Raw genomic sequence first — 15,286 nt, 5'->3', positions numbered from 1 at the left:
ATCATAAGTTTGTTTGTTCATCTGAAAAATACTTGATTGTGTTTTTTTTGTTTAGATATAAAATGATTATATTTTTCCTGAACTGATATGTTACCTTCTTCTTAAACTTGAATAAATTCATTCGACGTGGTTCACTTGAATTAAAATAGTTTTTTTGTTTGTTTTCTAGTGTAAAATTTGGATTAAAATGTCATTGCAATGTAATTAATGACTTTTATGCTCGTCTACAGTAATTTTTAAAAAGATTCTTCAGTTACCCATATGTTTGTTTTAAACTTTTTATAACCACATAACTTTTTCATTACAGGTGTTTCATTGGGATTATTGTTTATGCTTGATATAAAATTCATTACAAACCTCATTGTTACAATATAAAAATTATGATCCTTTTCCATCTACAGGTTTTGTAGTTTAAAAAAGCAAACATAGGCATGTGGAGCATTTTGTCACAGGCTGCTCAGTTCTTATGGCCTGTTGCTATAACACTGTTTCTAATCAAATTGTACCAATGGTGGGAATTTCCTCATGCAAGGTTTCCTCCTGGCCCTAGAGGTATTCCATATATTGGGTCCCCAATTTCTAATACCAAGCTCCGATCAGAGGTAATAAAGGATATGGAGAAAACCTATGGCCCTGTTATTGGTGGAAAACTGATGGGTATAAACACTGTTGTCTTAAACAGGTTCCAAGACATCCATGATGTAAGTTTCCTATGCTTTTCTATTTGTTTAGATGTGACTCGACTCGTGCATGGTGTGATTCTAAACTCTGTGTTAAGTTTTGTAAAATGGCACAAAAGTTACATTACAGTGGTGTACCCTTAAGTTGTGTGCAAAAAAATTGTTTGAAAAAAAATTGGGCTGAAGCAATATTGGAAATATGATACAGACAGTCTGTTTTGTCTGCTATCACATTAATCGCAAATTTTATTTTACTGTTTTTCGCATATTATTCTTAATTGGAAAAAAAGCTTGGTAAATGGTAGTTCTGTTTTTATCAGATCTCTGTGTAATGCAGCTAAAGCTATTATTAGCCTATATACTAAGTAGAATTTTTTTCATAGATTGGCTTTTGTTTATCATTCCCCTTTTTGTTGCAATTCCGGTAACAATTTTGAACTTTCATACTATAGACTACTAGCATGAAAACATTTGTTTCCAAGTTAAAAGCTCTGTTAGTTCAGACAAATTTATCCTCTTTCCATGATTGTGGTATATTATTTACATCAATAAATTATTATATTAGTTAACTAATAGGTTATTACCATTAATACTACATTTTTTGTCTTCAGGCTTTTACCAAGCAAGGATCTGTAATGTCTGGCAGGCCAAAGATGCATGTGCTGAATGATGTGAATCAAGGTTATGGACTTCTTGAAAAAAATTATGATGCCACATGTAAAGTACATCGCAAGTTTGGCAGCTCATTTTTCAAAGGGTATGCCATCTTTTGCTATTCAAGGACAGATCACAATTTTTATTACAATACCTTTAGGTTTTTATGTTCTGCAATGAAAATTGAAGACATTAGTGCCAATGAATCACGTTACTTTATTGAGGAATTGATGAAACAGGCACCAGGCATACCAATTGACTTGAGAGTAAGTAAAGCAATAACTGTTAGAATTTGTAGAATTTGTTGAAAATAATTTTGTTGCAACATAACTTCACTGTGCATTTGTGAGATTAAACAAAATGCACTTTTCTTGTGCTACCTTCAAGGCATGGTTGCCCACAGTGTGCTATATTGGATGTATGATAAATTGCTTTAGAATTACAACAAAAAAGTCTTTTTGTTTTTATGTCAATCCTTTTTGTGAGAGGGAAGTTACACTAGCTTTTCGCTTTTATTAAATTACTTTACAAATAATAAGCTGCAAACAGTGCACACTGTTTCGACCTATAAGGTCTCATCAGTGCAGCTGGTGACGAGAGATCGGCCGCATTGGCTAGTGTAGCCATTCAGCGGCACTCCAGTTTGTTGGGAGCACAGGGTACAACCCCATGTATCACCTAGTCTGTGCGATGCCACAACTGGACATACAGCACAGATGAAACTGGCTCACAATGGCCAAGCAACTGCTTGGGAACCACAGTGAAGTCGGCTCAGTGTCACAGTATCAATGTAAAAGCATATAGAGCCAATAAATGATAAGCTGCAGACAGTGCACACTGTTTCGACCTATAAGGTCTCATCAGTGCAGCTGGTGACGAGAGATCGGCCGCATTGGCTAGTGTAGCCATTCAGTGTGTGATTCAGTGTTACAAATAGTCCTTGAAATGCATATTCTGTGGTTTTGTATGGTTCATACATTGTGGTTAAAATCATGTTGGTAATATAAAAAATGTATTTACTTATTGCAGTATGCTGTTAGGTATAATTTTTGTAATATTTTAAAAGTTGTTACTAATCTTAACATATTAATTTTCGGTTTCTTAGTTCCGTTTAACAAGTTTCCATTATTTGCATTTTTCTTGGGTTTGATAATTGTTTTTTATTTGTAGCCCAAGTTTTACAATATCACAGCAAATGTAATATCCAGAATTACACTTGGTCGTCGCTTTGAGTATGATGATCCTACTTTTAAAAAAATTGTAAAAGCTTCCACCGAGGCGTAAGTGATATTTTTTCACATTGTAATCCAAATATTCTGTGGTGTCTCTTTTGAAATATTCTCAACATAAGCAACAGAAAATTGAACAAATATATATATATTAGACATAGTTGTATCTTAATAATGAAATGATCAAACAACATTCTTTGCGTTGTTTAAATCAGTGCATCATTTAAATTTCCACATACATTTGGCTCAATATATAACATAACAGGAGTTTATTACTGAATTTGGTTAAAATGCCGTTGTGCTAGCTCTCCTGTTCATTGAACATTGATAGACCCAGAATTACTCATATCAAAACAAATAAAACAAAAAACATTCGGTATGCAATAACTACTTATGTTTAAGGTTGGGTGATGCGAAGGACATGAAGTTAATGTTTGTCTGTATGGTCTTTGGGGTACTTCGATATGTTCCCCCTTTTCGTTATGCATATCAGAGGTACCTTGCTATGCATCAAGAAATCTTAGGTAGGCCAAACAAAGTGAATTAAACAATTTACATGAATATAAAAATCCCAAAGTCATTTAATGATATGTTGCCATTGAATTGCTTGTATGATCAATGTAAAATCATTTTGTATGTTATTTAAAATGTGCAACAATCTTTTGTTAAAAGTAGCTTTTAAGTAGTGTTCTAAAGTCCTAAGTTACTTATTTGACATAAATACAAATACTTGTTGTGACCAATCGTAAAGAAGTATTTTTTATTCCATTAGTTGTTTCAATGTGTAGTTTATCAATGAATGTATAATGCATTTAGATTTTATTGAACAAAAGATTGATGAGCACAAAGAAAATTTTGATCCGAATGATGTGAAAGATTTTATCGATGCTTTCCTCAAACAACAAAAGTTTGGCCCAATAAAGTATCAACCCCATTTCAATGTATGTTTTTTTTCTCAAACAAACATTAAAATAGTGCCTGGTTAAGTTTTGTGTACAAGGAATCAACCATATCTAAATCATTCGTGTTTGAACTATACTAATCAAATTCAAGTGCAGTGCTTGTCAAACCAAGTTCAATGATTTGAGTTATTCTATTAGAATCCCACAACCGCCGAACCCTATTTTTGCACTCTATCCTGTTTTTATTTGTGCTAATGTTTACTGGGTCAATGAAAACCCACACAAAAATTTACAATTTATGAAACATTTTCTTAAGGATGTGGAGACTTTTTACATTATTTTTCACTTTTATGATTTGCCTTTTACAAAAATAGTATTATGTTGTGACAGTTGAATCTCCTCCAAAGGGAAACAATTGATCATAATAATGTTGGGAAAGACTGATCATGACTATGTTCATGTGTTTTTGTTGTGTTTGTCAGTGCCATTTGTCGGTTTTTGTGGACTGGCAGTACATAGTAGATAGACATAATTGTACAGGTAGTGTGGTATGCCAGTAATGTGACATTGTAATCTTAAAGAATGCAGAGCTTCGTGGTTTTGTAAAAGATCTTTTCTTTGCTGGAACTGAAACATCAAGCAACACACTTTCATGGGCTGTCGCTATTCTTCTTCATAACCCTGAGTATATGGAAAAGATGCAGAAAGAAATTGACAGTGTGCTTGGTAAGATTAGAGTCTGTGTAACATTGTTTACAGATGACATATTGATTGTCCAAATAGAAGTCACTTGAGATTGTCTTAAAAACAACAGATACCAATTAATTTCATTATAATTTTTACTTCGCATATATTGTCTACTGATATATGTCTCGCACAATCAAAGTGTTTCATATTCTTAATAATACCAGGATAAAAATGATTTCATTTTTTTGCGTATTATTTTAAAGGGTGGCATGTCTTTTTACCTCTTTTTAGGTCCCGATGAGCCATTAACATTGTCACATCGTGACTCTATGCCTATGTCATGTGCTATCATACAAGAAGTGATGCGATACCGTACCTTGGTACAACTGGGTGTTCCACATACAACAAGCAAAGACGTGGATTTCAAACAATTTTGTATGCCAAAAAATACTATAGTGAGTTATGAGATACTTGTGTTTGTTGTGTTCAGTTTACAAACTCAAGGTGACATGAGATAACCTTATTAAATTCTGTCTGTTTTGAGCTCAATAAAGGGAAGTGTTTCCAAAAAGATTCATGCATTTGTTTGTTATAGGTCAATGCAAACCTATGGGCAGTGCATAACAACCCTGAACTATGGGACAAGCCACATGAATTTAACCCTCATAGACACCTAGATGAAAACGGCAACTTTGTGGCATCTCCTTATGTAATTCCATTTGGTATTGGACTTCGTCGGTGTTTAGGTGAACGGATTGCCAAAACGGGAATCTTTCTCTTTCTGACATCTTTGCTTCGATATTTCACCTTGCTTCCTGACCCAACTGCAAAAAAACTGCCTGAAATTGATAGTGGAGTTCAGTTAATAGTGTATTCACCATTTGTGTACAAAGTGGTATTACAAAAAAGACTACAAAATTAAATATTTACATTCATGCTGAAAGAGTAAAGTAGAGTGTACGAGAATCCCATACATAAGGATAAATCTCCTGGTACATGGGACTTTTAATCAAACATTATTGATTTCATGTAATACGGATCAAAATATTTAATTACTAGACCCAGATTTTTTTGTGTTAGGTACTGTTGTTATTTGTGTAATCCTTTCTGTTCACTTTACTTATCTTACTATTTTCATCATATATTGATATTTCTCATAGTAAATGTACATATTTTTTTTTAAATTTTAAATTTTTTTTTAATTTCAAATACCAAAAGTTGAATGTTATGTGCCCGCAGTATTTTTGACTGGTTTTTGTGTATGTTGAGTATAATGCCCCAACCTCAAACATGATAATAGCAACATCATTTGTGTCATGTTTGCATTACATAATCCCAAACTCAATTACTTTGAACACAGATTATATTAAAATCTGTGAAAAGAGTCCTAATAATTATCTGTGTTGAAATAGATAAAAAGATGAATTTTGTGAAGACTCAGCTGACCCATATTGCATAACTTTTATTGTGTAACATACATAAAACATTTTCAGCTATCGATACTGGGCTGTACAAGCGAGAAGCTGTAGAAGATTATTATGCTATACGGTGAGGTCATTTAGTTTTGCTAAGGCAGTGTAATATGGAGTGTGTTATGGTCTTTCATGCTTGCTTCATATCCAAGGATTTCACACTTGCTAAACTGTGGTATGTTGCCAGTTCTCCCGAGGTCACCTAATTTACAACAAAGCGTAAGGTTGTGAGTTTCAATTTCTGATGAATCAAACTTTGGTCCTTTGTCGATGTTATGGCAGGAATCCATTATCGATGTTATTTGAGATAACAACTGAACATGCACAGTAGAGACTGTCCAGTTCTTTGGATAAATCAGGGAGTAGTGCTCTATCCTGAGTCGTATTTTCTTGGTCTCCAATTTTGCAAGTGTCCAATTTCCGCTTGCATCTCGGAAAACAGTTTAATATTACTGTGTTGGTTGTTTTATTAATCAAATCTTACAACTGACATATTTTTAAGCCATGACTTTACGTGCGGTCCCTCAATAAATGCAACAGTTTTGGTAGGAACATTTTGTTTTCGTGATATACAATTTAGTGTACCCCAAAACCTCCTAAAACGGCTGTATTGTATACAGACATGGGGCAATTCGTATTCGAATGCATTCGAATACAGGTTTTACTACCTTCGTGCTGTATTCGAATAATTTTGGCTTTCGTTCGATAGTGCATGAATACAATTCGAATAGTTGATGTTATCTTTTGAACCAACAATTCATGAATACAAAAGCTTGAGTATATTTATTCGAATACAGTTCGAATTGTTGTAGGTTTTTGCCAACCTAAGAATTCGCAAATTCGAATACACGATGTTTTTTACTAATACAATTCGAATTGTTGTCGGCCACTCGCAAGGTAACGATTAGTGAAATCGAATACACGACTACATATGTACGAATACAATTCGAATTGTTGTCAGCCTGTGGCTACGTAACAGTTCGCAAAATCGAATACCTACATGACTACATTTTTACGAATACAATTCGAATTGTTGTCATCCTTTGGCAACGTAAGATACGTAAAATCGAATACATGACTACATTTTTAGTGACACGTATAAGTTTAATTGTGACGTATACATAAATGGAATTATGTTACAAAGCCTGCATCATTGGGTTGTTCTCAGCACATGACAGGTGTAACGTGTTCATGAAGCAAACATCTCATGTAAATTTGGGGAAATTTACGTAACATATATACTTAAATCAGCCAAGCTCATGTGGCAAAAAAGCTCGTTGGTTTAGATTTTCACCAATAAATCTGCAATTCATAAACCTATGTTACTTTTTGATCGAATACCTTTTAAGTTTCGGGGCGCTTTTATTTCTTTTATTTTCCGCAACTACAAATTTTCGAATCGGTACATTCGAATGCTATTCGAACAATTCGTGAATACAAATTACTAGAACTTTTAATTCGAATTGCTACATCTCAACAAGTACGAAGTATTCATGAATACGAATACACGCTTGGGGTTTATTGGAATAGTATTCGAATTACACATTGTTGTTTTTTGGTCAATTCATGAAATACTACTACTTGACACGTTTTATTCGAATACAATTCGAATTGCTGCCACCTTAACATTACGAAACAATTCGTGAATACGAATACTTGATTCGCATTATTCGAATACAATTCGAATTGGCAAACTTTAAAAAGTGCGTAGGATTCATGAATACAAATACATGCCTTGGTTTATTCGAATTACTTGTCGTTGTAGTTTGGTCAACAATTCATGAATACAAATACTTGACCCGTTTTATTCGAATTGCTGTCACTCAAAAATTACCAAAGTATTCATAAATTCGAATACAGTCATGCGGGTATTCGTAAAGTATTCGAATACAGGACGCATGTATTCGACCCCATGTCTGAATTTGTATATGCGTATAAATCACACGTGATGTCAGCATCCCAACGGCCTACTAGTTGTGAGGAAAAAACATTTGGTGAAAAGGCGAAAGATAACATTGTAACAGAATAGCAACAAATTTGGAAATAGGTTGAAAACGTTCAATGTTCAAAGTTCAAACACAAAAACAAATATTTCAACTTCGGGAATTCCCCTGTTTTGTTCGGCCGGATTTGTTTTTTTGGCGAGAATCTTATTTCATCTTTGTTTATTTAAGTTAAAAAAAGCAAGTTTGTTTGCAGTTTCCGATAATGTTCTTTATTTGATTAAAGTAGTTTACCCAATTATATTAATGAACTTGAGTATTCGAGTAAAACTGAAAACAACAATTTAAGTACTTACAATAACTCTCTGCATGTACATAGTTTCCCACTGGTGGTAAATTTCCCACCAGTTGAAAACCACTGCTCTATATAAACTTGACCAGACTTACATGCAATACTTCACTGACAGCATTTATGTTCTGTATCTGTCAAGGTAATGTGCAAAATTACACTGGCAGGTTTTTGTAGGATAACTGTTCGGACATGTGGAGCTTTTTATATCTTATTGCTCAGTACTTGTGGCCTTTTGCTATTACACTGTTTTTAATAAAACTCTACCAATGGTGGGAGTTTCCACATCCAAGATTTCCACCTGGTCCTAGAGGTCTCCCAATTTTTGGCATTGCTAATAAGATGGCAGGAGAGAAAATGACAGAGTTGGAGAAAGACTATGGTAGCATAGTTGGTGGGAAAATGATTGGTATGAATACAGTTGTCCTGAATAGATTTGAAGACATACATGATGTGAGTTTGTGTAACATGTGTACAGTGTACATTGTGAGGAATGTTACCCTAAATTTAACAGAATTATTACAAGATTTTTTTGCAAAATGTATTTACTTGATAATGTTTGTGGGGTGTCCTATCTAAACCTGCGAGCCCGCTTAGCCTGCTTAGCTTATACTAAGGCTACTTAACTTGCGTATACATCAACATCTATGCTTCGTCATTTCACCTTTCTTCCCGACCCAACTGCCCAAAATTTATAGTGGAGCTCAGTTAATAGTGTATTTACCATTTGTGTACAAAGTGTGGTATTACAAAAAAGACTACAAAATTTGCCTTTTGGCCTGGTTTAGTCCCCTAAGTGTCCTCTTAGCCTCTGTTACAGACCTGTTCATCCCAATAAGTCCTTGTTTAGCCTCTGTTATGCACCTGTTTAGTTCATTAAGCCCTTTAATCACCCCTGTTATGGCATAGACTACTTGGACTAAGCGGGTTTGCAGTTATAGACGTTACCAATGTATTTAAGCACCGGACATTTGTTTATGAAGCACTGAAAAAGGTCTTATTTGCTAATGTGTTATTAGTTTGAGTAAAATACTACTACCAGTTAGTTAACATGGCTATTCAACAGGCTTTTACCAAACATGGGTCTGTAATATCTGACAGGCCACCGATGCATGTGTTTAATGATGTCACTCAAGGTTTTGGACTGGTTGAAAAAAATTACAATATCCCATGCAAACTACATCGCAAGTTTGGAAGCTCTTTTTTTAAAGGGTATGTAATTATTAATGTAGCGACCTGTGTGTTGTTTGACAACTTATGTTTTATCCTAAGGTTTTCCATTAGCCATACCAGCTGGCAATCTTATTTAATTAATAAGAGAAAAACACTTTGTTTGCAATAGGAATACCATTTATGATGTAGGTGGCTTGTTTGTGTGACCGGACAAATGTTCCTTTGATGGAAATGATATGTTACATTAAATAGTGTGAATGTGACAATCAATCGCTACCTCATTTTATATGGCCTACATTTTTGTGTTTTTTAGGTATTTGTGTTCAGGAATGAACATTGAAAGCATCTGTGCTGATGAATCACATTACTTTATTGAGGATTTAATGAAACAAAAACAAGGCATGCCAATTGATTTAAGGGTAAGGCCTTGGTCTTTCATGTAAAGAATACATTTTATTTTTTTCACTATCTTAGTGCAGTCTTTCACATTAATAAAAAAGAGTGTGTTTAGCCTTGCATATTATATTGCATACAAATTTAGTTTTGTGTACCATAAACTTCAAAAGGTTGGAACACACTAAATAAAATTGCAAGTAATTGCTGCAGTGAGAATAAAGGAAACCTCATGGCACGCCAAAAATGTCGAAATGATTCAGCTAACTATTTGATCTAGATCTTAAAATAAATATCCAGTTGGTAATACATAACTTTGCCCATTGGCAGCAACCTTGTACTGGACAAAGGTTAAAGGTTGACAATAAAGTTCACCACTTCTTCTACAGCTTGAAAATAATGAATAGGTTTAAAAAATTATCAAAAACAATTGATAGAAAAGGGTAACTAATTGAAACATATCTTTGACCAAATGAAAATGTCTATATTGCCCACACTTTGGTGAACTGCATGTACAGCAAATAATAAAGTAACATATAAAGTTTATAATGGTATGTTTGTTTAGGGGTTTAATTATTGTTTTTTCATTGCAGCTGAAGTTTTTCAATGTTACAGTCAATGTAATATCTCACATTACCCTGGGTCATCGCTTTGACTATGATGATACCACATTTCAGAAAATTGTAAAATCTTCAATAAAAATGTAAGTGCCTTCTACAAAAAATAAGTTGCTAAGGATTGTTATTGTTTGTTTAAATTTTTTGTTTTAGCTGGCATGTTGTTAGTTTGATACATGTAAATTTAGATTTGGTGACTCTAAGGATGTACCATTTATGGTCCTCTGCATGGTATTTGGCAGTTTACGATATATCCCTCCTTTTTGTTATGCTTACCAGAGGTACCTAGCTATGCATAAAGAAATCCAAGGTAAGTTAAAACTGTTTAACTTCTTTTCAACTAGTATTCATGGTAAAGGAAAGGCTTTATTTAATTGATAAATTTCTGGTGGACTAGATTTTTCTGCATGTGTGTGTGTGCACACCTGTACCCTGGCCATTGCAGATAAATTGGCTAGTGATATACAACTAAGTACAACACTGTACTTAAGTACTCCGTATTGAAGGTGTGTACATGTGGTACTCGTACTCAGTATCGGTACTCGCTTCAAAACCTGGTATTGTCCCATCACTAATAATTTGTAGCATTATGTCCTTATTACAAATATCTTGTCTGTGCTGTTTCAGCCACTTCTGCTGTGAAGGTTACCAACATGTTTTGTGTAAAGATTTTATTCAACAAAAGATTGATGAACACAAGAAACATTTTGATCCAGACAATGTAAAAGATTTTATTGATGCTTTCCTAAAAGAACAAAAATTTGGTCCATTAAAAAATCAACCACATTTCAATGTATGGAAGATATTTTGTTTACATATTAATTTTGGCTGTTATATTTAAATTTACCTATAATTTGTTCAAAGTTTAATGGTTTAAAATTTGTTCCAAACATATTTATTAAAAGGTATTGTTTTTTTAGTTTTATTGTTACCTTAAACCCAGCATGACCATAGTAAATTTAGTTTTTGTACATTTCAATGCTAAAGAATGCAGAGCTGGGAGGATTGGTTAAAGATCTTTATTTGGCTGGAACTGAAACATCCAGCAACACACTTGCATGGGCCATTGCTATCCTTCTTCATAATCCCGATTATATCAAAAAGATGCAACAAGAAATTGACAATTTACTTGGTAAGATCAAACCATGAAAATTATTTTTGTCAACAATATTACATTAGTTCATGAAAAAGACCTAATTGTATTGGAAAAAAATGAATGGTCCTAGTGAAACCTGCAAAGGTCTGAACACTTCGTTGTTGGTGAAGGTGCCTATATGTACACATAACTAAGATTGAATCAACCCTGTTGCCAGTGGTGGATTCAGTCTGTTCGCAGCGGTTCTATAGAACTGTCCCATGAAATTTATGAGATCAGCGAACCGGTTAGCATTACTGGTTATTGTCAATGAATTTACTGTTAATAAACCGACTGAAAAATTTTGACTTTTGTAATAGAACAAGCTCTCAAAAAATTTAAATCTCACTACTGCCTGTATTCAAAGTCAATGCAGCATCTGCGGTCCACACCTCTAAAACATTAGCTAATACAATGAAACTGAAATGGAAAACATGGCCTGTAGGTGCATTAATTATGATGGAAACACCAAAACTTTGCAAAAGCCATGTGTCTTTTAAAACTATAACACTTTGTTCCCAAATACCGAAGCATCTAAACAAGGGGTTTCAAACCGTACCAAGCTTGTTATCCACCTTTTCCAGAGCATATTTTTGGGTGAACAACAATAGAATATTGGTGTAATACCTGAGAGCGAAAGTGGTAAAAAAATAGTAAACAAATGGCATGGAACAAAATACAGTCATTAGCCAATAACACATGCAATTTATTTTTAAACAATCTGAAGAAATGTGCCACTGCTGTATTTTCAAAATTGTAAGTTGATTTGCACATAATTTTTTACAAGGATATCATTTTGTAGATAGTTCTTACTGTGAGCAACTTTGCTGAGATATATCATTAAACATTGCATGTAATATGATTAAAGAGATATATCATTAGGTTTTGTATATTATATGATTAAAGAGATATTTCATTGAAGGTGCACTTACCGATTTACAAAATGCGTTCACGATTGTAAATTGTGGAACTGTAGCATTTTTAAATTTTTTGCTGCCATGATTGAAATGCAAATGCCTTACAGACCAGCTTGGCATTTTACTGTACCAAAAATACAACATATATCATTTATCAATCAAATATGGTTTAGGTCCTGACGAGCAACTAACTCTGTCACATAGAGACCTAATGCCAATGTCATGTGCTATCATTCAAGAAGTGATGCGTTGCCGCACTTTGGTACCATTTGGTGTTCCACATTGCACAAGTGAAGATGTTGATTTCCGTCAATACCGTTTGCCAAAAAACACTCTTGTGAGTATATCTGAAACAAAATCGAAGCAAAGGGGCATTCTATTTGATTAGAATAGTAAAGATGCCGCAAAGGCGAAATGTATATTTCTTGAATTCATGACGACGCATGACTTGATGTTTTAAAAAAATTAAATTAATAAGCGAAAGGTTCATTGTAGCCTTCATCCATTAAGCAACGAGCTATGAGATTTTAGTTTAAAGTATACAGTATTGCAAAAGGGTCGTTCAAATTTTTTTTTCTTACGTGTGCGGAAGCAGTTGTGTTGTTTACCTTAACACTCGGGCTGGAATGACGTTGCACATACATATGACGTGTTACGCAACTATAAACTAGTACCTGCAAGTTCCGATATGGCGTGTTCGTCAATGTTACGTAATATAATTTACTTCATGCCAATATTTTTTTTGGGTATATACCTAACGCAGGGGTGCACAACCTGCGGGTGCAGAGACTAGTTTGTGCGGCCGTGAACATGTTTATCCAAATATATGTACTGGCAGCCGTGACGTAAAAAACTCTTTTGCTAAATATTTTTTTCAAACTGCTCTATTTTTTTCAAACAGATTTTGTGAGACTGTAAAGAGTACTACCAGCCTAGTAAACATATGGTTCAGATTTTTGTATGCCTCTTGTGGGCAAACAGTGCGAACAAAACAGGTACCACAAGCATCACAATATAAACAGTTAAGACCAGTGGTTCTTGACCGGTGGGAAATTTCCCACTAGTGGGAAATTTCATGTTTTCGGGGGAAAATTATGTAAGCTTGAAAAGAGCAAACTCGCGCTCGAGGGTCGAATCCGGCTTTGAATTAACCATTGAAAGTTACTTTACTAAAAATTTTCTGCAACAACATGTAAGATTAATTTCACTAAGGTTTACAAGACACATACAAATCCAAAGGCCGTTTGTTACATCACATACAAGACTAAAACCATCAATGACTTTGCTATTTTGCGCGAATAAAAGCCTTTCCTTTGTTGATTGTGATGCAATAAATGAATAATGCAAGCAGAGCAGACTCTTCAGTATTCCAAATAGTTTAATCTCTCACAGAAACACTATTTAAACTCAAAAAGATTGCAGTATACCTTTAGGGTCCAGACCAAATCGCTCCACAAAATTATTTTATTTAAAAAATATTTTTTTGTTAACGTAGGGCACAAAACATGATTTTAAAAATAACAGAGGGGGAAATTCGAAGTTGGTGTCTTGGTGATTGACGTTAGTGGGAAACCACACCAAAAAGGTTAAGAACCACTGGTTAAGACTGATAGAAGATTGTTCAGCGTAATCTGAGCATCAAGTTAGAAAATAAACTGGGCCTTTTATGCTCCATTAGAGGGTATATAGGTGATATAAACATATTTCTTTCCATCAGAAATTTTGAAATAGAAACAAGCAGGGTATTGGCGGCCGTTGGCGAAATAAGAATCTGCGATGCGACCGTCGTGGCGAAAAGGTTGTGCACCCCTGAGTCAGGTCAGGGGCCCTTGCCTAGCGCCAAGCTAATGTGTGTACACTGAAGCGATTAATATGTGTGTATAACTATCTAGTTTTTCTTTTAATACGCTTATGTATTGAATACATATATATTAAAGTTGCTGGGAGCAGTACTATTTGTTATGCGTGACTGGTAGTTGTTAACAAATATGACCTATAAAATTCGGTTTTTGCCTGTTGTCTAAGCTTAGTCAATTTCCTAACATATAAAACATTGACCATTTGCTATGTTTTATAGGTTAGTGGGAACTTATGGGCAGTGCATAATAACCCTGAAGTATGGGACAAGCCACATGAATTCAATCCTTATAGACACTTGGACGAAGATGGCAAGTTTGTGGCTTCTCCTCATGTAATTCCGTTTGGGGTTGGACTTCGTCGGTGTTTAGGGGAACGCATTGCCAAGATAGAAATCTTTTTCTTTCTGGTATCTTTGTTTCGTTATTTCAACGTGCTTCCTGACCCAACCGCTAAAAAATTGCCGGAAATTGATAAGGGCCTTCAGATGATAGTGTTCTCACCACACACGTACAAGGTGGTGTTACAGAAGAGACTGCCTGCTTGAACTTACTCTTTGCATGCCTTTTGAAATGGTCCAAAACCCAGTGTAGAAAACCCTAGACCAAACCGAACCAACCGTTGTACACAGTAGTTTTACATAATATATATTTCACCAAATGTTTATGGTATCCTCAGTTCCTGTGAGCGAATACAATTCGTTGTATAACGGTTGATTCTATTTGGCCTTGGGTTTTATACAGTGGGTTTTGGATTATGTTGGTGTAGAGAACAGTAATCACCGGAAAACTGGTTTCATTTCAAATTAGGCTTTATCGTTTGAAATGGTTTACTTCATGCAATTTACAAAGCTTACTCTTTGCATGCATTTTTTGTGATGGTTTCTTGATGAAATAACAGTTTCGTCCGTTTATGTTAATCGACATTTATGTTTCAAAAGTTTTGCAGTGTAATTGGCCAATGTATCGTAACATTTAGCCTATATTCGTGTAATAGCCTATCAGTGTTATTGTTTATCTCTTGTTAACCCTATCCACAGCATGAGATATGAAGTTCATTTTACCTACCAGTTTGGTTTTTATTGTTTTAAATGTTTCTACATCTACTTACTGAGCCACAGTTTTATACCTTTAAATGCTTTTGTGGTAAAACGTATTTTGCTTTCCGAATATGCTAGTCCCTGTTTTGTATACCTGCATGTATTGTGGTTGTTATTATCTTGCATGCACACGTGTAATCTGTACATTTACCTAACCATCCTGTATTTGTTAACAGGTC

At 34.4% G+C, this 15,286-nt stretch overlaps 2 protein-coding genes across 2 annotated transcripts; both read left to right on the top strand.

Annotated features, from left to right (window-relative positions):
* Positions 1 to 381: 381 nt before the first annotated feature.
* Positions 382 to 5,652, top strand: LOC145218030 (cytochrome P450 2B4-like). The gene is made up of 9 exons (XM_080085425.1): positions 382 to 701; positions 1,292 to 1,437; positions 1,495 to 1,600; positions 2,505 to 2,614; positions 2,966 to 3,087; positions 3,380 to 3,504; positions 4,047 to 4,191; positions 4,444 to 4,607; positions 4,748 to 5,652. Exons 1-9 carry the CDS (start codon positions 432 to 434, stop codon positions 5,072 to 5,074), a joined length of 1,515 nt encoding a protein of 504 aa, XP_079941551.1. The 5' UTR covers positions 382 to 431; the 3' UTR covers positions 5,075 to 5,652.
* Positions 5,653 to 7,991: 2,339 nt separating this feature from the next.
* LOC145218034 (cytochrome P450 2C7-like) lies at positions 7,992 to 15,283 on the top strand. The gene is made up of 9 exons (XM_080085430.1): positions 7,992 to 8,369; positions 8,983 to 9,128; positions 9,403 to 9,508; positions 10,076 to 10,185; positions 10,288 to 10,409; positions 10,768 to 10,892; positions 11,087 to 11,231; positions 12,325 to 12,488; positions 14,229 to 15,283. Exons 1-9 carry the CDS (start codon positions 8,109 to 8,111, stop codon positions 14,553 to 14,555), a joined length of 1,506 nt encoding a protein of 501 aa, XP_079941556.1. The 5' UTR covers positions 7,992 to 8,108; the 3' UTR covers positions 14,556 to 15,283.
* The last annotated feature ends 3 nt before the right edge of the window (positions 15,284 to 15,286 follow it).

The sequence above is a fragment of the Phallusia mammillata genome, chromosome 3 (genome assembly GCF_965637545.1).
Source record: "Phallusia mammillata chromosome 3, kaPhaMamm4.hap1.1, whole genome shotgun sequence".
In the NCBI taxonomy this organism is placed as follows: Eukaryota; Metazoa; Chordata; class Ascidiacea; order Phlebobranchia; family Ascidiidae; genus Phallusia; species Phallusia mammillata.
This window is presented reverse-complemented; position numbering and strand designations above follow the sequence as displayed.

Excerpts from the sequence above, each read along its gene's own strand:
- LOC145218030 (XM_080085425.1), top strand. The coding sequence starts at position 432 with ATGTGGAGCATTTTGTCACAGGCTGCTCAGTTCTTATGGCCTGTTGCT. Across the intron at positions 702-1,291 it reads GGTTCCAAGACATCCATGAT|GCTTTTACCAAGCAAGGATC; the intron begins GTAAGTTTCCTA and ends TTTTGTCTTCAG. Across the intron at positions 1,438-1,494 it reads GGCAGCTCATTTTTCAAAGG|GTTTTTATGTTCTGCAATGA; the intron begins GTATGCCATCTT and ends CAATACCTTTAG.
- LOC145218034 (XM_080085430.1), top strand. The coding sequence starts at position 8,109 with ATGTGGAGCTTTTTATATCTTATTGCTCAGTACTTGTGGCCTTTTGCT. Across the intron at positions 10,893-11,086 it reads AAAATCAACCACATTTCAAT|AATGCAGAGCTGGGAGGATT; the intron begins GTATGGAAGATA and ends TCAATGCTAAAG. Across the intron at positions 11,232-12,324 it reads AGAAATTGACAATTTACTTG|GTCCTGACGAGCAACTAACT; the intron begins GTAAGATCAAAC and ends AATATGGTTTAG.